This window comes from Drepanopeziza brunnea, assembly GCF_022702325.1.
Source record: "Drepanopeziza brunnea f. sp. 'multigermtubi' strain 214-2 chromosome Unknown ctg15, whole genome shotgun sequence".
Lineage (NCBI taxonomy): Eukaryota > Fungi > Ascomycota > Leotiomycetes > Helotiales > Drepanopezizaceae > Drepanopeziza > Drepanopeziza brunnea.
The window spans coordinates 1,485,678-1,507,400 of NW_027094078.1; the positions used below are offsets into that span (position 1 = coordinate 1,485,678).

The window sequence follows — 21,723 nt, forward strand, 5'->3', positions numbered from 1 at the left end:
CACATGTCAGGTAGACGTTGGGGCATCAGACTTCAACCCAACTAGACGTTAGACGTTCTGAAGAAGCAGAATTCTTCTCCTCTTGAATTGTACAGTAGCATGACAACATAGTCAATACATCCAGGCCCACCGACGCCGATGTTCCATGCGCTAAATCCAGCAAATTTCCTCTATACTACACATTACAGTGTACAGTTATCATTGGACACTGGTGGGTATCTTGATCTGTCCGCGACTCCTGTCCATCAATGGGACTCCATATCTCCAGCCCGTAGCCTTGTGGCCTCTTCCGGTCTTGCCAGCCTCGTCAACATTGACCTCAGTGAAGTGGAATTCCCATCTCCCAGTGTCAACCTTCTTGACGGCGGCTGCCTTCTTGGCCTTGTGAGCAGCAGCAGTCGCCATCTTCTTGATCTCTGCTTCTTTCCTGGCCTTCGCGTTCACTTCTCGCTCCTCACGCGTAAGCTCCTGAAGGAACTCCTTTTGAATGATCGCGAGTTCGGGATGTGGAACTCGGTCGTCGGCCGGCAGCAGCTTCTTATCGAAGACCTTGGCTGCATCTGCACGAGTGAAGTGCCTCGACTCGGAGGTAGGGTGGAATATCTGTTGCCCGGTCGCTCTGTGTACCGGCAAGTCGTTAATAGTCTCGTGTTTATTGATCTTCTCGCCCTGACCAGCTAGGAGGGTTTTCGGCAGCATTTTCGCTATTGCATGATCGTATGCATTGGCGAGAGGTTTGCCCTTTAAAAGTAAGAAGAGTTAGCAGAAACCTCCAAAGCTGTTGGATGCTCATGGTGGAAGGCAACACTGTAATCAGAGAGGCTCGCATGCGTAAACTTTGTAACCATGTAGTTGTCTTGAAGACTAATCGAATTTTTATAGATCATCATATGGAGTGTTGGCGACGAGACAATGAAATGTTCAGGCAACTTACTATTCTTTCCCATTCTTTCTCAATCTCCTTCAGTCGGACAACAGCTCCCACACGGCTCATCTCAACACCAAACTCGGCGCTGACCTCTCGGACAGTCTTACCCTCGTGCATTATGCGAAACCAGATCACCTCTTTCACCATTCCACCTAGCACAGGCTGGCTGACGAAACTCCGGTTCCACGGGTATGGTATCAAATCTCTGCTGGTCTCCGGTGGTAACGCCGCCGTGGTCTTTTTGTCTTCGCCCTCCGGAGCCTCCTGAGCCTCGGTGAGGATAGGCTTACCATCCTTGACAGCTCTGGCTTCCTCATCTTCCTTTTCTTTCTGCTTCTCAGCCTGGGCCTCGACCACACGTTTCAATTGACCCTGGGCATTGTATGCGCCCATATAGTTCGTCGAGTTTTTCAGCGGGTTCAAGAAATTCGCGCCTTGTGTTCCCAGCCAGCGGAATAGGCCACGTCGAGCCCGCGTCATTCGTTGCTCATGTCGTTGTGATGTAGAGAAAGATCGTGACGAAGATCCAGCTCTGCACAGTTGTTTTACACAAGACGCTGAGGGAAACGAAGCTGTGCATCGGATTGTAGGTAGCATGGTGATGTGACCCAATTGAGGTGAGGTCACAATTGCTCACCAGGAGGGTTTTGTTAGACGCAAGGTGGACTGCGAAGAGATGGATGAGCTACTTAATAAGGACAGGCTCTGAAAATTTTGCGTGTCCCACATCTTCGCCTAGTGTGTAGTCATGTGCCGACTGTGCTTTATCACGTGGCTCTGATACTTTCCAAACCTCTTGATCCACTTATCTCATATGAAGAGTAATCTGTCCCAACCTAGCATCTCTATACCGGTACAACTGCAAGCCGAACGGTTTTAAAATCTGCAAGAGCCCCCTAACAGCCCCTTTATACCCAAAGCACTCACATACAGCAGCGCTCCGTACCTGGATAGAGAGCTATGCACAAACAGCAGGCCCTTGACGTCCAGAACGGAGACAGTCTCGTTAAACTCAATGAGGTAGGAACCCAGCGGGAGGTGGACGCTGTTGTGTTGCGGCGGTGATGTATTCCCCGCACTGGAAAATATCTGCTTCATAGATGAAGTGGACTTGATAGGGGGGATGTTATGATCTAGCTTAAAGGGTATTGTCTAAGTGACGATGTCGATGATGCAGTAGACATTACTTGTCTATAGACTGTGCCCTTAAATGCACAGCCGGCTCCTCCACGATGAGATTCTTTTTTATTTTTTCAACCTCTTCCCTCGTCAAACCACACATCTCCATAACGTAGCTTTCAGGGCCTCCAAACTTCTCTCTTATCATCTTCAGAGTCGATATCATATTCTCAGCTCTGTCCAGCACATCAGTCCGGCTCCATATCAGATTCTAGAACACAACTTACTTTGACGATAACACATTCTTTGCCTCTTCAACATTCAGAGCAGTATTCCCCATCAAATGGGCGGTTGCAGCCTCCTTCCACTCCTTCGTTAAACCCAAATCCGTTAAACTGTACTCATAGGCCACGAGCTCATCGTCAACTCCGCAGAGCGACAGGACTAAAGCACAGAAAACGCCCGTTCTATCCTTTCCAGCCGTACAATGAACAAGGAGAGGTTTCTCAGGCTCATACGCAAGATGCAACAAGATAGTCCTATACGACTTCGGTGCACCGTTCAGAATCTCACCGTAGGCACGTGTGAACCCCTACTCACACATCAGTCAATACTCTTTCAATCTGACAATTCTGTTATATGGGAACTTACCTCAGCACTCCCGCTAGCGTAATCTTTACACCTCCCAGGCAGTGCCTCAGGACTAAAACTCTGACCCTCAAACACCGGCACAGAAACCCTCTCACATCCCTCCCACTCCACATTCCCGCCCACCCCCGCCACCCGATTCCTCTCAATCTCCTTGTTCGACCTTAAATCATAGATGTGCGTGATACCCAATTTTCGGATAGTAGAGAGGCCAGCCTCGGTTACTTTGAACGGGTCTGCGCAGCGGTAGATGACCTCTCTGCGGATGGAGTGGTCGGCTGGAGAGGAGATCGGGTAGCCACCGACATCTCGGAAATTGGGAATGCCGCTTACGATGATGAATGGGGGTTTTGTGTGGGCGTCTGATGTCGAGGAGGGAAGGATTACGGACATCGGAAGATGAGCAGTGGGTGGTGAAGAAGAGTTGTATATTTTTTTTCCGGGAGGATATATATGGCGCAAATGGTTCACCGAGGTAGGAGGGGATTCTGTAGATTGAATGAAACTTGTCGAGTTCTATCGAGGGGATTGACGATACAAATATATAGGTATACCGGTACCGTATACCTTGACGCGCTAGTGCCCCATTTAGGCAAGGTCATGTGAGCCAGAACTTTACTCTTCCCTCATGAATAGCGGTACATATCGGACCCAGTATAGGCCCAAAAATCATAGAGCGGTGGTTTCTGAATGGCTCAAAGCCCTGCCAACTCTATTGCACAGACTTAAAACGGACCTAAATATGCTTTTCAAGGCTGAATTCTTACAAGTTGATTGGTTTTAGCGGGATCGATTAAAGCGTCATGAGGCCACAAGGCAAAAACAGGCACACACGCATAACACAGCCTCCTTCGCCACTTCCTTCGCCACTTCCTTCGCCACTTCCTTCGCCACTTCCTTCGCCACTTCCTTCGCCACTTCCTTCGCCACTATTTTCGTATTAACTTCGCAACTTTTTTTGCTATTTTTAAGTCTTAATTTTATACTCTAATTTCTCCGCTATTTTACTTATATAAAAGCTAAGTCTTTACCGTTTGATCTAAAGCAAATTCAGCGAAATGGAAACTATTCTTAACTTTCCTCATGATACTAAGCACGTGCGCTCGATTCTTTTTACATTACCTTTACCTTTTTCACTTAGTTTAGCTGATTATAAGCTATTTTGGCCTCTTATCGATAACGTTTATTCCCTTCGAAATAAATCGCTACCTACATCAACAAAGCCTTACGTTTATTATTACGTCACGTGTCGATTCGAGCGTGCACGTGATGCTTCTCGGACTTCTACTTTTAGTCAACGAGGAGCTACTATTAAAAGAACCGAAAAAGGCGTTAAACCTCGCTATAGCGTAGCGTTTTCTTTACGAGAATATAAAACTCACGTTGAATTTCATTCAGCTAATGGACGAGAAATAGCGCGGTCGGAAATAGTTCGGCACGAGCATTCATTAGACGAAAGTGACGCTAATAAGCGAAATGGACTCCTTCGAAACTTAGCGAAACAGCAAGCGGCGTCCGGTTACGCTCCCGCCGCGGTAATTATTGCAATAAACGGCGGTAAAGGGCGTGCCGACGTTTAAAAAAAGCTTAAAGAAGCAGGTGGAGCATATTTTATTCGACAAGACGTTATTAATAACGGCTTAGCGTAGCGCACGTCCAATCCTAATACGCTTTAGGTTTCGCTTTCGGCTAAAAGCGACGTTAGCGTACAAGCCAAGGAAGCGCTAAAAGCGCTAGATTCGCTTAGCTGGCTTAGCTGTCCAATCAATGCAATCGAACTCGACGGTCAACGAGGACAAGGGATTGTATTTGCGCTACCGACGCGATTAGAGATTTTAACTAAATTCGGCCACCTTACGCTAATCGATTCGACTCATAAAACGAACCAATTAGAATGGAAGCTTTTTACGATTATGGTTCGCGACCAATGGAGTGCTTGGCATGCGATAGCGCACGCACTTATGTCTCACGAATTTGGTGAATTAATTGCTGAATTCTTATTGGTTCTTAAACGATAAGCACCGAAGTGGGTTTTGCGCTACGTACTTAGCGACGATTCAGAGGCCGAGCAACGCGCGTTTCGATTAGCTTTTCGGGGTTTAATCGATGGAGAAACAAAAGTAAGTCGTATTCTTTTAATAATTTTAATTCTAGCTAATTATTTAGATTTCTCATCTTCTTTGCAGAGTTCATTGTATGCGTACGATTAAGCGAAAACTCGGTAGTAAAGATTGCGCTAAATCCCGAGCTGCACTAGTAGCTGCACTTTGTAATCGGCGAACTTTAATTGGCGCTCAACAATCTATCGATAACGCTATTCGATACGCACCGACCACCGAAAAAGCTAATTATATTCGAATCGAATGGGAAGCGAATTTATCAATGTAGGCTAACGCGTCACGCTAATATTCAGCGTTATTACTTTAAGTTCTTACTATCAATCCGAATGAAGCTTTTCATCGCTCGCTTAAAGCTTTAGCAAGTATAACTAAGCTGACTAAAAATTCGAAGTATTCTCTTTCAAAAATAATAAAAGTAATAGCGCAATGTACAGATCGATACGACGCTCGTGCTCGAAAGCTAGCTTACGATTGGTCTCGAAAAAAGCTTAGCCAAACGTTAGAATATCCGTGGCTATTAATTTTTCCGTACCCCGTGCAATTACTTTTATTAAACGAAATTAAGCGTGCGGAAGAGCTAGCGGTGTTGGATTGCTTCCAAGCGATTGGGAATATATTCGTAACTTCGTAAGGTCGTCAAAGTACTTGCAATTGCAAAACACTCGGTTGATAAGGTATCTGAATTCTGTCTGCTCCCTAAGATTCAGGGGAGCTGATTCCTTCTATAGGACTAGAAGGAATCACGTGCACTAGCTAACTAATAGGTCTACTTGTCAAGTTGGGGGTCCCTTGACTGCGGACATGCTAAGCGAGGCATGCCAAGTGGCCCGTGAACCATGGTTCACGGGTGAGCTTCCCCAACTACTACTACTACTACTACTAGCTAGCTAAGGTCGATATAGAGATACCGACAAGCGGAATTAGGAAAAGAAGTTCGCTTACCGGAATCCGGACGTTGCGATTGCGTTTTTGCACGTGCTTATTGGCTCCCTTGCAAGCACGTAATTTACGCTGATTCACTTGGATTTTTCGAAGAAGAAGTTGATTAAGAAGAATACGCTCGTCAATTCGACGAATCAGGTTACGAGATTTATTCGACGATTAGTGCTATCGAAGTAGAAGAAGACGAAGTTACGAGCCTTACACGTGATATTCGAACTAAATTAATTACAAGCGAAGCTTTAGATTCAGTTCGAACTCGATTTTTCGAAATATCGGAATTTAGCGAAACGTTAACGCCGGAAAATCGAAATATAATATTAAGTCGATGGGAAGCTGAATTAGCTGATTTTACAAGCGCATTTATTGGTCAATCGTTTACGGAGTGGTTAGAACGAGAATAATATAAGCTATACTTGATTAAGGTTAGAATGATCGGAAGTTCGGCGTCCGAGAGGCTGTGCAATGCGTGTGTGCCTGTTTTTGCCTTGTGGCCTCATGACGCTTTAATCGATCCCGTTTTAGCCGTGGCAAGATAGATCCCTTGCGAAATTATACTTTCGACATGTACTACTAATCAGGGGGAGAGTAATAAGGCCTCATAGATAGTAGTAGCTGCTCCACCCAACCAGCTTGGGCGGATCTTGAGGCATGCCTTAGACCATGGCTGTTCCGCACAATAATATACTTCGTAAAAATTACGATGTTCGTTTTGCCGAGCTTGAAGTCGAGAATCGATGATATAGCCTTCTGAACTATTACGAAGGCCTTATTTATTCTTTTTGGCCCAAAAGCTAATGCTCAGATCTTCAAGAAGGCGTGGGGAGGCGTTATCTCGTTATCTACGTAGTATGTAGGTAGGATTTTTGACATTAAAAGCTTCACCTGACTCGGAGGGATTGAAGGCTCGCTTGCCGCCTCGACGAAACACTTGTACAGTAGTGGTGGGTACCCACATCCTCTGCATCAACAACTAGCCATATTCTCGCAACGGGCTTCCAAAGTGCCACAGCCGAAACAAATACCTCGTATTCAAGATCTTATCTGAAGACGTCCATGCGGATTGGTCCCGCAAGGCTCAACCCCTCCATCGCCCCCCCGAGCAGCCTCAACATCAACACCCACAATGCCAGACTCCCCGTCTCCAGGACCAGCAACTCATCAACCCACCCTCTCAACTCAAATCTCACATGGATATATTCCGCGACCACGATCCCGATCAGCAGAAAGCCTCCAGAAGATCCGCATCAAAAATCGGCGGAAACTCTACCTCGATCGCCACCCTTCCTATTTCACATCTCCAGACCTAGAACTAGCCGGTACATCAAATCACATCAAATCACGTCACGCCATATCACCACTGTCTCTCCCGCATTCTCTCCCATCTCCCAAATCCCAATAGTTGTTAAATTTTAAAAGTAACGAGAACGAATAGATCCATTACTCTACGACCGCTGCATCCGTCGCTTCCAAACCGCCTCGGAGCGCGAAGCAGACGGCAAAGCCAAAGGCTACTCCGGCGTCCTGGAAGCAGATCTCTACCGCACCGAAGCTAAGATCCTCGCCTTGCACCCCCCTTCCCCCTCTTCTGCTCCGTCGATGCTCCCCAAGTCCGCTTCGGAGCAGAATTTTGTCCCGTTTGTGTCTTATCAGAGGGGTAAGGATGGGCAAGTATTGCCGGAGGAAGAGGACGAGGTGCCAAAAACAAGGCAGGAGGGGTGGCAGAGGTGGGTGTTTGGGATGACGGTGAGATTTTTGAAGGGCGAGGATGGAGAGTTTGAGTATGGGGTTGTGGACGGAGCGGTGGGTGAAGAGGATGAGGTCGAGATGAGGGAGAGGGAGGAGGAGTGGTTTGAGGGGGAGAGTCCGGGGGAGGTGGAAGGGGACGGGGAGACGGGTATTCAGGATTTTTAGAGGGGACGGTAAAGGTACTCGGTTCTTTTGGAATGGGTGTTTCCAGTGCAGAGTGGAAACATATTTGGTTCTTTCTCGACATCTCCTCGATATTTTGTCTTTGGACAAAGTAGAGAAAAGTATGTACACGAAGGGTACGGAACACCCCTCTGCTAGGCCAGATGCAGGAAAACCATTTGACCACGCAGCAGATATGCTCCAGCGGGTTAGTTAATAGGCTAGACAGGACTGTCCCAGCTCTTTCCACCCAGAATCAGGACCGTATCCAGGGCCAAAGCTCTCTGGCTAATCTGTAAGAACAGTATATGCCACCTGGCTGTCGTACCTGTACGTCGTGTCTCCAGGAGTAAACCAAATGTCTCCCTGCGCAACAAGCACAAGGTATAAGTAGCAATGGAAACAGTCAATTGCCCCTCAACAACCTCAAAAGCCGCATGGCCAGGACACACAGACGACGCTACTTCCGCAGCACACAAACCAGCCATTGCGATAGTAGACAGAGTCAAGTTACCATCTAACTGAGCCGGGTTGACGAAAAGCTGGACGACTTGGTACACAGGTGCTGTTGTTGTTCAGGCATTTTGGTCCGTAGTCTTAAGCGAGGAAGAGGGGGTGGCGTCCGTGGCAAGTGAATCGGGGCCGGAACGCCGTTGGATGAAGCAGCGAACGTTGCTTCTGAGCGGGGAGTAGTGTCTGGCCGAAGACGTCCAAGCCTTCGAGAAGAGCGATGAAGTCGGGGCTCGTTGAGCTTCTCGCTTCCCCTTCGCTTCCCCTTCGCTTCCAACTTTGTTGAATTTCATGATCAGATAATATGGCAAACTGCTTCTGAAACAGGAATGGTAGCGAGGTTGCACTGCTGTACGACCACATCTGAGTGCCTGTGACTGAACAACAATTACTTTGTGACTCGTTCAGGCGACTTGATCACGTGGCGGGTAGCTGCGCCGCCTCGGAGGCATCGATGCTACCTAGGTGGGGCAAGGCTGTATTGTAAGTACAGTAAGTGAATCGCGCCTTTGTCCCTCAAGCCCTCCCTAAGACACCGAGTCACAGAAACTCCCGAGTACTTAACCTCCTAGAACCCATCCATATACCTGACCATTATCACTAGTCCCGACCTCGGGATAGCAGACCAGACTCGATCTCAAACCTGAACCCAAAGAGAACCAAAGACAACCTTTTGACCCCGCTACTGTATCAACATGAACTTCATCCACAGCACCCTCGACCGAGTCCGCGAGTGGGCACCCGTCTCCCATACCTCGACCTTCCGACAGAATGGCCAAATCACTCCCGAAGAGTTTGTTGCCGCAGGCGACTACCTAGTCTACAAGTTCCCAACGTGGTCCTGGGCCGATGCGTCGCCGGTCTCGAAGCGCGCGTCGTATCTGCCTGCGGGCAAGCAGTTCCTTGTCACTCGCGGTGTTCCATGCCACCGCAGACTCGACGATAACTTTGCTGGCGACGCCGGTCATGACGAGACGGTGGTGGGCGACGGAGAGGACTTCAGGATCACGGATGGACACTCACCGGGCGATGATGAGGATGGGTGGTTGAGGACCGGTGGCCTGGCTGCGAGTCAGGAGGCGCGAGCGAGAGATGTTAGGACTGTGGACGATAGTGGGAATATGGGAGAGAGGGAAGACGATGATGATGAGATTCCGGATATGGAGGACGAGGAAGATGACGAGGAGGCTATCATTCGCGATCCTAAGGCAGATGGTGCGGAATCGTAAGTACTTGCTGCATATCATTCATGCCCAGTAGACTTATAGATTCTAGGTCGAGACGAACATACACCCTTTACATCGCATATACCCCCTACTACCGTACCCCGCGCCTCTACCTCTCCGGCTACCTCTCCAATTCTCAACCCCTCCCACCCCAGCTCATGATGGAAGACATCGTAGGCGACTACAAAGACAAGACCGTCACCCTGGAAGACTTTCCCTACTTCAGTAACAATATCAAGATGGCCTCCGTACACCCTTGCAAACACGCAAGCGTGATGAAGACGCTCCTTGACCGCGCCGACGCCGCCCTCAAGATCCGCCGCGAGAAACTCAAGCAAGGCAAGATCCTGCCCGGGGCAAAGGACGCTGGTATGGAAGGCCTGGTGGATGATTTCACCAAGACGAGTTTAGGAGTCGAGGATAAGAAGGCTGTTTTGGAGGGGGCGAAGGCTGGTGGGAACGGGAATGATGAGTGGGAGGTATTGCAGCATGATGTGGAGGCTTCCGACGAGGAGGTTGCTATTCGGGTGGATCAGTACCTGGTTGTATTCTTGAAGGTATGTTCACTGTCCTTGGCGAAGTTCAGCTTCTGTATGCTAATCTTACTGGGATAGTTCATGGCAAGTGTCACGCCAGGCATCGAGCACGACTTCACCATGGGAGTCTGAATTTTTCTCTTATCTCACTGGCATTGGGGATTCAGGAGGGGGGCAATTTGTTTTACTACGGGAGGGCTCTCTGGCGGCGTCGGACCTAGGCTTGGGTCACTTACTGAGATACGGAGACGAAGTCACGAAGGAGTACATTACATCCCTACTTTAGGTAGGTAGGTAGGCACGATGCATCAGGAAATTGACGACTGAGTGAACGAACCCCACAGGCATTAAACCATTCTCTTCAGTGCTGGCAGACCTGAAGTATGAAAACATACCGTCTTAGACGAGATCATGGCAAGCAGTTCACTGATAATTATCGCGGTAAATGGTCATGGGATATATGTTGATCTTCACCTGACATTTTTTGACGGACACTCACATCTACCCAGTAAGACCTGCGGCGGAAAACTCATTGGTAAATCTAAAAGCAGAAAGCAGAGCGGCATTTTCGCTTGGAGGATTCCTCACCGATCAGAAAGAAGCTCTTTCGCATCTCCTCGAAATCTAAACGTGGAAGGAACTAAACATGCAATCGTTAGGAATACGGATATATACGCATTCTTCAAGTTCAAAGTCAGATATAATTCAGAGTGCTCGTAACTGCCAATAGGTAGGTATCCTTCGATTATAGGACATGCAGGCCGCCTAGAAATACACTCTCATTTTGATTGCCCTCACCATCCGCGGACAAGCCACTCCCGCGTCTATAGAGACCCCCTCTATAGCTCCACGCCCACTCCGCCTGTCAACCATCTACAGATTCAGCATCTTGGCGATGTAGGCCTCGATCAGTGGCTCGTTAGGGAACGACATATCCTCCAACTTCTGCGCGTACGGCGTAGGGACCTCAGCACCGGTGATACGTTGAGCAGGGGCATCTAGGTAGTCGAAGGCGTATTCCATTGTGAGAGCGAGGATTTCGGCACCGACGCCGAAGGCGGGGAACCCGGACTCGACGCAGAGCAGGCGGTGGGTCTTCTTGACGGACTTGACGATGGACTCGATGTCCAGAGGCTTGATAGAGCGAAGGTTGATGACTTCGCACTCGACGCCATACTTCTTCTTGATGTTCTCGGCGGCAATGAGGGACTGACCGACGCAGCGGGAGAGGGAGACGATCGTGAGGTCCTTGCCGGCGCGCTCGATCTTGGCCTTGCCAAAGGGAATAACGAAGTCGTCTTTTTGGACCGCCTCGCTTACTTGGAAGGATTGACCGTACAGCAGCTCGTTCTCCAGGACACAAACAGGGTTGGGGTCGCGGATGGCTGCCTTCAGCAGGCCTTTTGCATCCTCTGCGCTCCACGGGGAGACGACCTTAAGGCCGGGTATGCTTCCGTACCACGCCGAGTAGTCTTGCGAATGTTGCGCAGCGACACCAGCAGCGAAACCGTTAGGGCCACGGAAGGTTATGTTGCAGGGCTGGATACCGCCGGACATGTAGTGGGTTTTCGCGGCGGAGTTGACGATCTGGTCAATAGCTTGCATGGCGAAGTTGAAGGTCATGAATTCGCACTGTAGCCACTCGTTAAGAACATGCTCCTAGAGAAACACTCCGAAGAAATATATAACTCACCACAGGTGTTAGACCGGCCAATGCGGCGCCAATAGTCAAACCAGCAAAGCCAGACTCGGTGATGGGACTGTCGATGACTCTTTTATCTCCAAATCGATCCAGTAGTCCCTTAGTGACTTTGTATGCGCCATTGTACTGAGCGACCTCCTCGCCGACGATAAAGACCTTTGGGTTTGATTCCAATTCCTCAGCCAAAGCCTCGTTCAGCGCATCTCTGACAGTCATCTCTTTCATACCGCTCTCCTTCGCATATCCTCTGCTTGACACAATCGCCGGTACGCGGGAGAAGGACTGGAAGGCATTTCGGGCAATTACTGGTCTCGACGCTGAGGTGGACGAGACAAGTCGAGATGCTGGGCGCAAGATTCGGGACATCTTGGTGTATGGCCGCAGCAACGAAATTGAACGAGGGACGGGGGTGGATGAATGTTTCTGAGGATGATGAGGTTCGGGCGTCTTTAAAAATTGTTGGAGAGTGAGTTTAGATCGGCTGAACTGGCGTTGAGTTTAGCGTTAGGCTAATCGGTCGGTCCTTTGTTTCGCCGAAGATACTTACCACTACGTACATAGAGGTAAATGCAAATGACGACTCATATCACAATTTGATCATAAAACCTTCATATCAAAGCTTTGTGAAGAGTTGGCTTCATTTTCTCTGGGCTGCGCTTAAAAGACGGCAACTCAAGGGGCTCTGAAAGGGGCTCTGGAAGATTTCTAGTCTCCAAGCCATTATACAGCCCTTTGATCTTCAACAAGCCTAATATGCAGATCTTTGACATCAAGTTCTGATACTCTTAAGGGCTTAGTTTTTCAGCTTCAACACTACATGAATTTGCTTTGCGCCTTTGGCCAGTACAACAAGCAAGAACAAGACTGGCTCCATGGAAAGTCGCACAGCTGGGAATCTATCTCCGCACCAAGATAGCAATTGTATTGTGCGGTATTCTCTTCCTCGAACCACTGGCAATGGTAACGCCGGACACCTAGCATGCCGTAGAGTGATAACCAAAGTAAGCGCCACCACCATCACCAAGTAGAATATACCCCAGGCAGCCAAATGCCTTCCCTATGCGAGTTTACGTGCCTAGAAACTAAATCGCATTGCTGCGGCCATATTTATGTTTTCCCAACGCCAAAGTTCGATTATAGATGGAAGAAGTTTGAAGAAGTAAATTGATGCCGTCTAGGCATACCACCCCTTGGCGCCAACATTAGTGTACGACTCTTCCTCTCTGTGACGGATCATAGGCTCTTTAATGTCGAAAGTTCTAATCAGATCATCCCACATAGCCATGTCCATTGACATGACAGCTTGGTGTTTGGGATGATCGCCTTTCGCTGTTGCATCGCGGTCCGGATCATCATAGAAGACTGCATCACGGTTAGTGGCTTGGATTTTGAACAGGTTTAGCAACTTACCGAGATATGGTAGACCTCTATCATCTAGAGATATTCCAGCTGCTCCATCGCGGATCAAGAAGCTCACGTAGAACATATTCTCTACGGTTTGACCAAAGGACCAGGGATTGACGACAAATTTGAAATAAGCCAGTCCACTATTCTCTGCCGTGTCGAAGCGGTCGAATAGTTCCTGCTCCTGTTCAACCGACATACCTGCATGATGCAGGTTCTCTATTGCTTCTTGATTACTCACGCAACGCTGCTGTAACGCTACCTTGATTTCCCGGCACAGAGAGCTGAGATTCTGGTTCTTGTCTTTCTGGACATCGGAGACTTGAAGGACTTCCGGACGCGTCTCTTGAAGACTGCTATGCTTGAGGACTGCCCTTCGTGCAACGACTCGCTTGGCTCGTTTTTCTACTGATAGTGGACCAAGCAAGAAGCCAGGTACGGACGGACGAGAGTTGTGCATGATACAAGCATTCCGTCCCAGGTAGGCCCAATTCAACATTTCCTCATCATCCTCGCCATCATCTCTCCGAGCCCTTTGCGTGCTGCTAAGTGCTGCTGCTGCATCATCTCCGAGTCTCGAGAATTGCTTTATCTTTGATATCAGATCATCGACATCGATACCTTGCGCAGTGTTCCCGGAGAGCAAAGCAACAGTCTTCTTATAAGTGTAGTCTGCGGCTGTGGATAGCAGTTTGGCGTCAATCGTAGCATCGGAAGTCTGCTTGACCCGTTTAGACAATGAATTGGCTGCGATAAGTGTGTCCCTAAGTCCAGTCGAGTCCGGAAGAAGAAATTCGGAACGGTTCTCGTGAAGCTTCCTATCCAAGTCCCTCATGCCCTTGCGAATTTTGCGTCGTTCCAGGATATCTTGATCGGGATCGTAATTGCAGGAGTCCTCAGATGCACCATCCTCTTGTTCCACGGTCTGCCTCCTCCTATCGCTTCTTTCCTTCACGGGCTCCTCTTCCACATCATCTTCCTCGTCCTCCTCAACATGTTCCTCAGCATATGCCGATATTTGCCTGCGGCTGCCACCTGGGGCAGGAGCGCCCTCGGCTGTCCGTCTTCTGGTGTTGCTTCGGTCAGCCAGAGGCTCTTGGGGCCCTCTTTTTCTCTTGTTGCGATCACTGGGAGAGTCTCTCGACGGTGGCTTCATGCCTAGCGGCGCGCGCCCTTTTCCTTTGTCAACGCCTGGTCGAGAGCGATTTTCCTTATCTGACGATACGGAGGTCACGGGAGAAGGCGACTCGGGGCCATGGTTACCTCTTCTGTTTTTCGGGGGAGGGGAGACTCCGTAGAGGTCATCGCGGTATGGCGCAGGAGATTGCGAGGTCATGGTTGGGCGCGCCATCGCGTTGCGCAGTAGTGTATATGGGGACTATCGACGCGGCTGCAAAGGTAGGATGAGGCTATATTAAGGAGCGCGCATTCGTGCGTGTTATTTTTAGTGTTCTTCTTATTAACGCGCCTGAAAACGAATAGTCGCGGGTATCGAAGTCGATAAGGAGTGAAGAGACTGTTTAGAGTTGCTAACGGGTAGAGGGGTGGTTCGCGTTATTTGCTGATTTCGCGTTTGTGGGCCCGGTCCGATTTGGCATACGGAGTGTTGGCGTGAGAGAGAGGGCCGGGCTTAGGTATATGCCAGTGCACCGATGATGCAGGATCCGAACGACGATCCCACTTCCCACAATCTTCACAAAGACCGCGGAAGATGGATCATGGATCCTTTTTCCTTTGCAAGTTCCGATGCTGTTGAGATCCCCGTTAATATAAAAATGAAAGTCCGCCGCGAAACTACGTAGCCTGCGCTAACATGCTTCCAGTGTCAGCCTTGAAGGGGAACAAACTCCAATACCGTTCTCTACACTTATCAAACGGCCAGAGTTGAGGCATATTGGTTCGAACCTGAAGTGAGGATTATGGAGAAGATTCCAGGCCCAGAGCTGACAACCTCAGTCCTCACTCTGACCTCTATGTTACCGTACAGTTGTGGGCAGATTCCAAGCCACTTACGGTGCCTGTCCAAACCGCTTACAAGCCCTTTCGAAATGAAAGAAAGTGAGTCGCATAGATTATGGGGCATCTTTGGAAAGGTAAAGACAGAAACTGACATATGCAAAGATGGAACGAGTGGCTCACGCTTCCTATTAACTACTCAACTCTACCGTTAAGCTCGCAGCTTGCTATTACACTCTGGGATCTATCGCCCGCTGGAGGAGAGGGAGCACAGGGACACGCAATACCATTCGGTGGGACTACCCTTCGTTTGTTTGACCAGGAAAATCAACTTCAGAAGGGCCGGCAGAAATGCTACGTGCATCGTCGCAAAGCCGCAGATGGCCTGGACTCGACTTCCACTCCAGCAAGCCTCCCAAAGGTTCGCCGGGATGGATCCAAGGGAAAAGAAACTACAGAAACCGCAGACAAAGAGAGTGAGGAGTTGGACCGGCTCGAAAAACTGTTCAAGAAGCATGAAATGGGGGAGATACCACGAGTTGAATGGCTTGATCAGCTGGTATTCCGAGGGGTTGAGAAGAAAGGCTTGCGGGCCTCCAGTACGTCTCTAAAAGCACTTCAGAGACGACACTCTCGAGAACGAAGCACTGTCATGACGCTGGACGGAACGGGAGAGAAGCCGGCAAAGCAAAACCAGGACGAAGCATCGATCGAAGATGAACGATTTACTTTGTATGTCGAATTACCACGGTTCGACTTTCCGATTGTATTTGCCGATCATGAGTACCCACCGCCTCCTATATCCTCCCTACAGCATTTGTCATCTTCACAATCTATTTCTCTCAGACCACCGCCCGAAGTTCAGTATGGTCCAGGGATTAACGGACTAGGAGACAACGACGATCACGGATTTGGAGGTCGTCTCGTACGTGTGTTCGATCCTGAAGTTGGGGCAAGAGACAACCCGGCAGAAAGCAAGCATCGACGTCTTGTGAGAAGTCATCGCACTGGTGTTCTGGACAGGGATTTGAAGCCGAATGCAAAGGTCAGAGATGAGCTTAACGGCATCATGGCATATTCGCCTACCCACATACTCTCTCCTGAGGAGAAAGATCTCGTGTGGAAATTCCGGCATCACTTGACCCGAGACAAGCGAGCTATGACCAAGTTCGTCAAGTCCGTCAACTGGAGTGATCAGAGCGAATCGCGGCAAGCTGTACAGATATTAGCTAAGTGGACTGAAGTCGACGTTGACGATGCCCTGGAACTACTTGGTCCTACGTTCGTCAACCCCGCTGTAAGAGCCTATGCTGTCGAACGTCTTCGAAAAGCCGACGACGACGAGCTCTTGCTATATCTTCTGCAATTAGTGCAAGCCCTAAAGTTCGAGAAGATCTCACCAGACTCTAACACGGACGCAACCTCAGATTCCTCGCTTGCAAAGTTCCTCATATCTCGCGCAACCAACAACTTCTTACTTGGAAACTATTTCCACTGGTATCTGATGGTAGAGTGCGATGACAAGAGTGAAGACCAAGCGGCATCATACCGGAAACTTTTCGCAAAGGTCGAGTATGATTTCATGATGGAGCTAGTGAAACTTCCAGGTGGGAAAGAGACTCGCAAAATCTTGCTACGACAAGCCGAGCTCGTCACAGTCTTGTCTAAAATTTCCATGGATATCAAAGTATCACGAGAAGCCATACCTAAGAAGGTCGAGCGGGTTAAAGTGTTCCTGGCAGATCCAAAGAACGAGATCATTACGATTGATCCACCGATACCGTTGCCTCTCGACCCATCGGTAATGATTACAGGGATCGATCCTGCCAACACCCTCGTGTTCAAGTCGTCGCTGTTCCCAGTGATGGTAACATTCAAGACACTGTCCAAACAGAAGTACCAAATCATCTTCAAAACCGGAGACGATCTCCGACAGGATCAATTGGTTATTCAGATCATCACTCTCATGGACCAGCTACTACAAAAAGAGAACCTAGACCTGAAGCTGTCACCATACAAAATTCTTGCTACTGGAGCCACTGCCGGAGCAGCCCAGTTTGTCCCTTCCATGAGTCTCCAAAGCATCGTCAACAAGTTCAGAGGCAACACCGTCCTCGCCTACCTGAAGTCCAACAACCCAGACGATGCAGCACCTCTCGGGGTCCGCAAAGAAGCTCTCGACATCTTCATCAAGTCTTGCGCTGGCTACTGCGTAATCACCTACCTCCTCGGCGTCGGTGACCGCCACCTCGACAACCTCCTTCTCGCCCCCGACGGCCACTTCTTCCACGCCGACTTTGGTTTCATCCTCGGCCGCGACCCCAAGCCCTTCGCACCCGCCATGAAGCTCTGTAAAGAGATGGTCGATGGCATGGGTGGTTCCTCCTCAGAATACTACCGCCAGTTCAAGCAGTACTGCTTTACAGCCTACACCACTCTGCGCAAATCCTCGAATTTGATTCTCAACCTGTTTAGTTTGATGGTTGATGCGAATATCCCTGATATCAAGATTGAGCCGGATAAAGTCGTGCTAAAGGTTAAGGAGAGATTCCATTTGGAGTACACTGAGGAGGAGGCGATTAGGCATTTTGACACGTTGATTGAGGACAGTTCGAATGCGATTTTCCCGGTGGTCATTGATCGTTTGCACGGGTTTGTGCAGCATTTTAGGGCGTGAAGGATGGGGACTCGGCGTTCCAGGGTATCTAGGTTAAGATGGAGGGAGCCTGGTGTTTGGTGGTTAATTGGCATTATGGAGTTGCTCGTGTCTAGCAGGCCTCAAAATTCGAAGATTACGTGACGAGACAATGTAACGCTCAAGGCTGGCGAGCATGCTGGTTGAGATGCGGGAGTAAATACTCAGTGAGCTAGCTGTCTGTCCAAGCCTTATCGTGCTGCAACGTCTAATGGAGACGCTGGATTTGGAAGGTTGGCTGGCTCAGGGCATCTAGCGCCCTCCCCCCCCCAATCGGCCTCTGAGACTCGCGTATTGCGCCGGGTTATCCTCTGAGGACTTGCTCCGATATGCTGTCTCGGTCGTGGTCAACGGCTTTCTCTTCCATCTGAGTACTACGACGGTCTCCCGCTGGGTGTTGGTGCATCCAGCTCCTTGTGAGAAATCCCAGCCTGTCCTTCTCCACTCCGTTGGGCACTGCATGTTCAGGGTATTCGGAGATGCGTGCTGCTTTGCTGCCCTCTTGCTTCCCCTTCGCTATCGTGGCTAGACGTTTGTTATACAGTGCAATCTCCCATCTTGATTTCAAATTCCTACCCGTTCATCTGTTCTTCTCAATCGCATCTGCAGCTGCTATAGAACATGAGCACCGTCGAGTTTGGTTGGGTTGGTAGGTCTCTCTCTAAGCGAGTTTGCGCCCGGAGTCCTGTTGCAGAGGGTACCAGCGAGGTGTCTATCTAGGATACCGGTACAGTAGCAATCACTAGCTTGAGCCGAGAGAATGAGCGTCACACGATACCGTAATCCACCCTTCTACCCATCTCAGTGTCAGATCCGCACGCCTGTGCCCTCCAGCTTGCAGTCCTGCACCTGTCCCGAGCTGGATCCGATCTGTCCCCAACCAGCTTGTTCCAAACGCCAGTGCCTCGACGCAGACCTGGGTGGCTACCCCACAGCCACCGCACCCATCTCGAGTACCGCAGAGACCAAGCGAGCTACGCTCCATACACGTAGAAGCAGCTAACCCCCTCCCTATCACAGCGAAAACCGCATCTCAGCAGCGAAGCGGAGATGCATCTTTCTCACGGGCGTGGCGGCCAGGAACCCGGCTCCGGACTCACATCCGTCGTGTCCGGATGAGGCCCCCCCCCCCCCCCCCCCCCCCCCCCCCCCCTTTTTTTCTATCCCACGGCTACCCGCAGATCGGCACCAGTGCACGAGGTCAGTGGTTCGTTCGGCTCTGTCCCTCCGGGAAGCAAAATCTCACCTAGCGGCACGGGTACCCTCCATCTAGTGTCTTGAGTATATAAGGTAGGTATCGCTCTCGTTCATCCCATCTTTGGGAAGAAGACGCGAGGTCATGAGATCGTCTTTTTCGCGCTCGGTAGGTATGTGGTACGTACGTCCAATGGTGCGGTGAGGACAACGAGCATTGGTTCTGAAGAACTTCCAGACTCTCGTGTGCTCCAGAAGTCGACTATTAATTTAACTTTTTTTTTTTTTTTTTTTTTTTTTTTTTTTTTTTTTTTTTTTGCAAGACTTGATACAGAGAGGCAGAGAGAGGAGGCTACCTACCGGTAGATCAGCGTTCGGAATAGGCGAGCGTTTCGCTAATCGATGCCGGACTCACGGAGAGAACTTTTGCACGGTAGAGATGATATATATCTTGTATGCACCAATATGCGTCTCTGCCTCCGTACCGAGATGGTGGTTGGAGACGGTTCTTGAATCATGAATGTGTGGAAGATGGTTGTGTGATGAAGATGAGAGTGAGGATGCCGAAGGAAACAAAGTTGGCACGAACAAATCTGAAAGGTTGGAGAGCGGAGGGATGTTCTCACCCAAGCCATGTGGGAAAACAACTGGGAAAGAGGACAGATGTAGCTCGCGAGTCGCTGCTATTATCGAGATTTGTACAATCACAATCGTACTCGATTTAGGTAGTTCAGTTGCTGGAAATCTCAAAATCATCGTCCTTGGTCTTATAGAATACCCGGACATCCCAACCACCTCCCACATATTTATAGAACAATTCGACAAACTCCGCTTGCTATGCGTTTCGGATCCATCCCATCCCTTCCAACTCCCCGAAAAATCATACATTCCCATGATTACAGATTCACCAAAGGCACCTTGGAGTATACCTCGTCGTATCCCCTCCCAATCCAACCCTCTGTCAGCCCACCCCTCCCAACCACACCTAGTCCACCAGCCATCCACAATGCCGTCACCGCAGCAGCTATTCCATTAATAGCCCACCGTCGGCGCCTGGCCTTCTTGTCCTTCCCCACCGGGACCCAACCATTCCATCGAGCTATGCCCCAGACAATATGGGCCGCCCCAGCCCCAACCAGCGCAGAATAGCCCGTCCATGCCACGAACGGGTGCTTTGCAAAACCATGGCTCACAAAGCCTAGCCCAACGCTCGACGACCCGCCCTCGTATATCCACGGCAACAGCCTATTCACGAATGAATGCCCCAACACCAGCGGGGTCAGCACATAGCCCGTCAGACTACTCCAAGAGACGGCCGGCCAGACTTTGAGCCCTTGCTGGAAGCGCTCGGATGTGGACAAGTGGGACGCGCCGTATCTTGCGACGTTCGCGTTGCGCCGGTGGATGCGCAGAGCTAGCCCGGAGAGCACATGTGTGGCGATGGGCAGGGTCACGAGCAGTTGCTCGAGTGGGAACGATTGGTAGTATGGTCGCGTGAGGAGGAGGTAAGAGTCTGCTGCTGGGACAGAACGGGTGATGAGCGGGATGATGGAGGTGTTGGTAATATGGAAGGAGGCGAAGATCGTAAAGGCGTAGGAAGAGTACTTCTGTAGACGTGTCACTGTAACAAATTTCAGCTCGCGCAACCAGAGCTTTGGGTATGTGTGCAATGTACAGTAGTATACCGAACTGTGACCACTGCCACTGAGTCCCAAGCCGGTGGGGTTCTTTGGGGGAGATGGCGCGCCCTCGTCGAGCCCGGGAGGCGTATCGATGGGCGCGGGATCTAGTTGCTCGAGGGAAACAAGGGTATCTTGCGACGATACCGAGGCGCGATGGTCCATAGTCATCGAGAATGTCTTCGTAACTCGAACAAGTGAGAATTGCGAATGTGTGAACGATGTTTGGATAACATACATTTAAGCTTTATGGGGTAAAGCTTTTGCCAAAACCTTATTGTATCCCTGCGTACATATCAAGACTTCGCTCTTCCGTTCGTCAACTGTATAGAGTCACAACACAACGAACAACAAGATGCCCCCAGTAAGACGACCATTCCCAAGTAGATCGAGGCAGCCGACTAACCTCCCAGCGCGCGTTTACGAATCCAGCCCCGAAAACGGAAAGCGCTCGCGAAGCCGTCCGGTCCTTTTACTGTCAGTGACGGCTCTCCTCTCCCCACCCCTCACTCCAAAGCTCACACTCCCAGGCGAATTATGCAGCAAAGGCTACGCGCGAATGAACGAATATGACGCCCACCTCTCCTCCTATGACCACTCGCACAAGCAGCGGCTGAAAGACATGCGCCAGCTTACCCGAGATCCACTCGCGTCCTCGAAGGCCCGCAAGGCCGAAGCAAAAGCCAATTCGCAATCCGGCCTGATATCGATCAAGCTGGGCGACAGCGGAGGCGGAGGCACAAGCGGGGGTGGGGGATTCAAGAAGTCCGGGTTCAAGAAGTCTGGGTTCAAGAGCGCGTTTGCCCCTGTCGATGGAGAGGGTGTGAAGGAGGAGGAACGGGCCGAGATCAAGCAGGAGGACAACAACAACAACAACAACAGGCTTCCTGGAAGCTTGAAACTTGTGGATGAGGGAGAGAGCGATACGGAGGATGAAGGCTACGAGATGTATGACCCGAGACATCCGACGGATTGAATGAAGGAGGACATGTGATGGGGCGCTCTTCGATGGAAAGTGATGGGAGGTCGCATCATCATCTTACGGAGAGTTGTGGGCTTGATTCACGAACGGCTGGCCAAGAGAGCTATCACGAAGAGCAGAATCTTGGACGAAAAAGAACTGGGGACCAGACCGAAGTCCGCGGCGGGGGGGATT

At 50.0% G+C, this 21,723-nt stretch overlaps 9 protein-coding genes across 9 annotated transcripts; 4 read left to right on the forward strand and 5 right to left on the reverse strand.

Moving 5' to 3' along the window:
* Positions 1–198: 198 nt before the first annotated feature.
* L3040_008339 (uncharacterized protein) lies at positions 199–1,525 on the reverse strand (the record flags this gene model as incomplete). Its single annotated transcript, XM_066153996.1, has 2 exons — positions 199–741; positions 935–1,525. The coding sequence occupies 2 exons, from the start codon at positions 1,523–1,525 to the stop codon at positions 199–201; spliced, it is 1,134 nt and encodes a 377-aa protein (XP_066010540.1).
* Positions 1,526–2,111: 586 nt separating this feature from the next.
* On the reverse strand, positions 2,112–3,088 carry L3040_008340 (uncharacterized protein; the record flags this gene model as incomplete). The annotated part of the gene is made up of 5 exons (XM_066153997.1): positions 2,112–2,283; positions 2,335–2,639; positions 2,699–2,858; positions 2,921–2,973; positions 3,029–3,088. 5 exons carry the CDS (start codon positions 3,086–3,088, stop codon positions 2,112–2,114), a joined length of 750 nt encoding a protein of 249 aa, XP_066010541.1.
* A 3,792-nt stretch (positions 3,089–6,880) lies between these two features.
* L3040_008341 (uncharacterized protein) lies at positions 6,881–8,059 on the forward strand (the record flags this gene model as incomplete). Its single annotated transcript, XM_007295365.2, has 5 exons — positions 6,881–7,073; positions 7,190–7,651; positions 7,715–7,802; positions 7,860–7,873; positions 7,971–8,059. 5 exons carry the CDS (start codon positions 6,881–6,883, stop codon positions 8,057–8,059), a joined length of 846 nt encoding a protein of 281 aa, XP_007295427.2.
* An 811-nt stretch (positions 8,060–8,870) lies between these two features.
* L3040_008342 (uncharacterized protein) lies at positions 8,871–10,069 on the forward strand (the record flags this gene model as incomplete). The annotated part of the gene is made up of 3 exons (XM_007295364.1): positions 8,871–9,400; positions 9,451–9,958; positions 10,016–10,069. The coding sequence occupies 3 exons, from the start codon at positions 8,871–8,873 to the stop codon at positions 10,067–10,069; spliced, it is 1,092 nt and encodes a 363-aa protein (XP_007295426.1).
* A 741-nt stretch (positions 10,070–10,810) lies between these two features.
* Positions 10,811–12,005, reverse strand: L3040_008343 (uncharacterized protein; the record flags this gene model as incomplete). The annotated part of the gene is made up of 2 exons (XM_007295363.1): positions 10,811–11,569; positions 11,631–12,005. The coding sequence occupies 2 exons, from the start codon at positions 12,003–12,005 to the stop codon at positions 10,811–10,813; spliced, it is 1,134 nt and encodes a 377-aa protein (XP_007295425.1).
* An 808-nt stretch (positions 12,006–12,813) lies between these two features.
* On the reverse strand, positions 12,814–14,394 carry L3040_008344 (uncharacterized protein; the record flags this gene model as incomplete). Its single annotated transcript, XM_066153998.1, has 3 exons — positions 12,814–13,001; positions 13,050–14,216; positions 14,307–14,394. 3 exons carry the CDS (start codon positions 14,392–14,394, stop codon positions 12,814–12,816), a joined length of 1,443 nt encoding a protein of 480 aa, XP_066010542.1.
* A 395-nt stretch (positions 14,395–14,789) lies between these two features.
* Positions 14,790–17,676, forward strand: L3040_008345 (uncharacterized protein; the record flags this gene model as incomplete). The annotated part of the gene is made up of 4 exons (XM_066153999.1): positions 14,790–14,806; positions 14,867–14,953; positions 15,000–15,101; positions 15,165–17,676. 4 exons carry the CDS (start codon positions 14,790–14,792, stop codon positions 17,674–17,676), a joined length of 2,718 nt encoding a protein of 905 aa, XP_066010543.1.
* Positions 17,677–19,784: 2,108 nt separating this feature from the next.
* On the reverse strand, positions 19,785–20,738 carry L3040_008346 (uncharacterized protein; the record flags this gene model as incomplete). Its single annotated transcript, XM_007295360.2, has 2 exons — positions 19,785–20,509; positions 20,564–20,738. 2 exons carry the CDS (start codon positions 20,736–20,738, stop codon positions 19,785–19,787), a joined length of 900 nt encoding a protein of 299 aa, XP_007295422.2.
* A 184-nt stretch (positions 20,739–20,922) lies between these two features.
* L3040_008347 (uncharacterized protein) lies at positions 20,923–21,543 on the forward strand (the record flags this gene model as incomplete). Its single annotated transcript, XM_007295359.1, has 3 exons — positions 20,923–20,931; positions 20,981–21,044; positions 21,098–21,543. The coding sequence occupies 3 exons, from the start codon at positions 20,923–20,925 to the stop codon at positions 21,541–21,543; spliced, it is 519 nt and encodes a 172-aa protein (XP_007295421.1).
* Between the last annotated feature and the right edge of the window lie 180 nt (positions 21,544–21,723).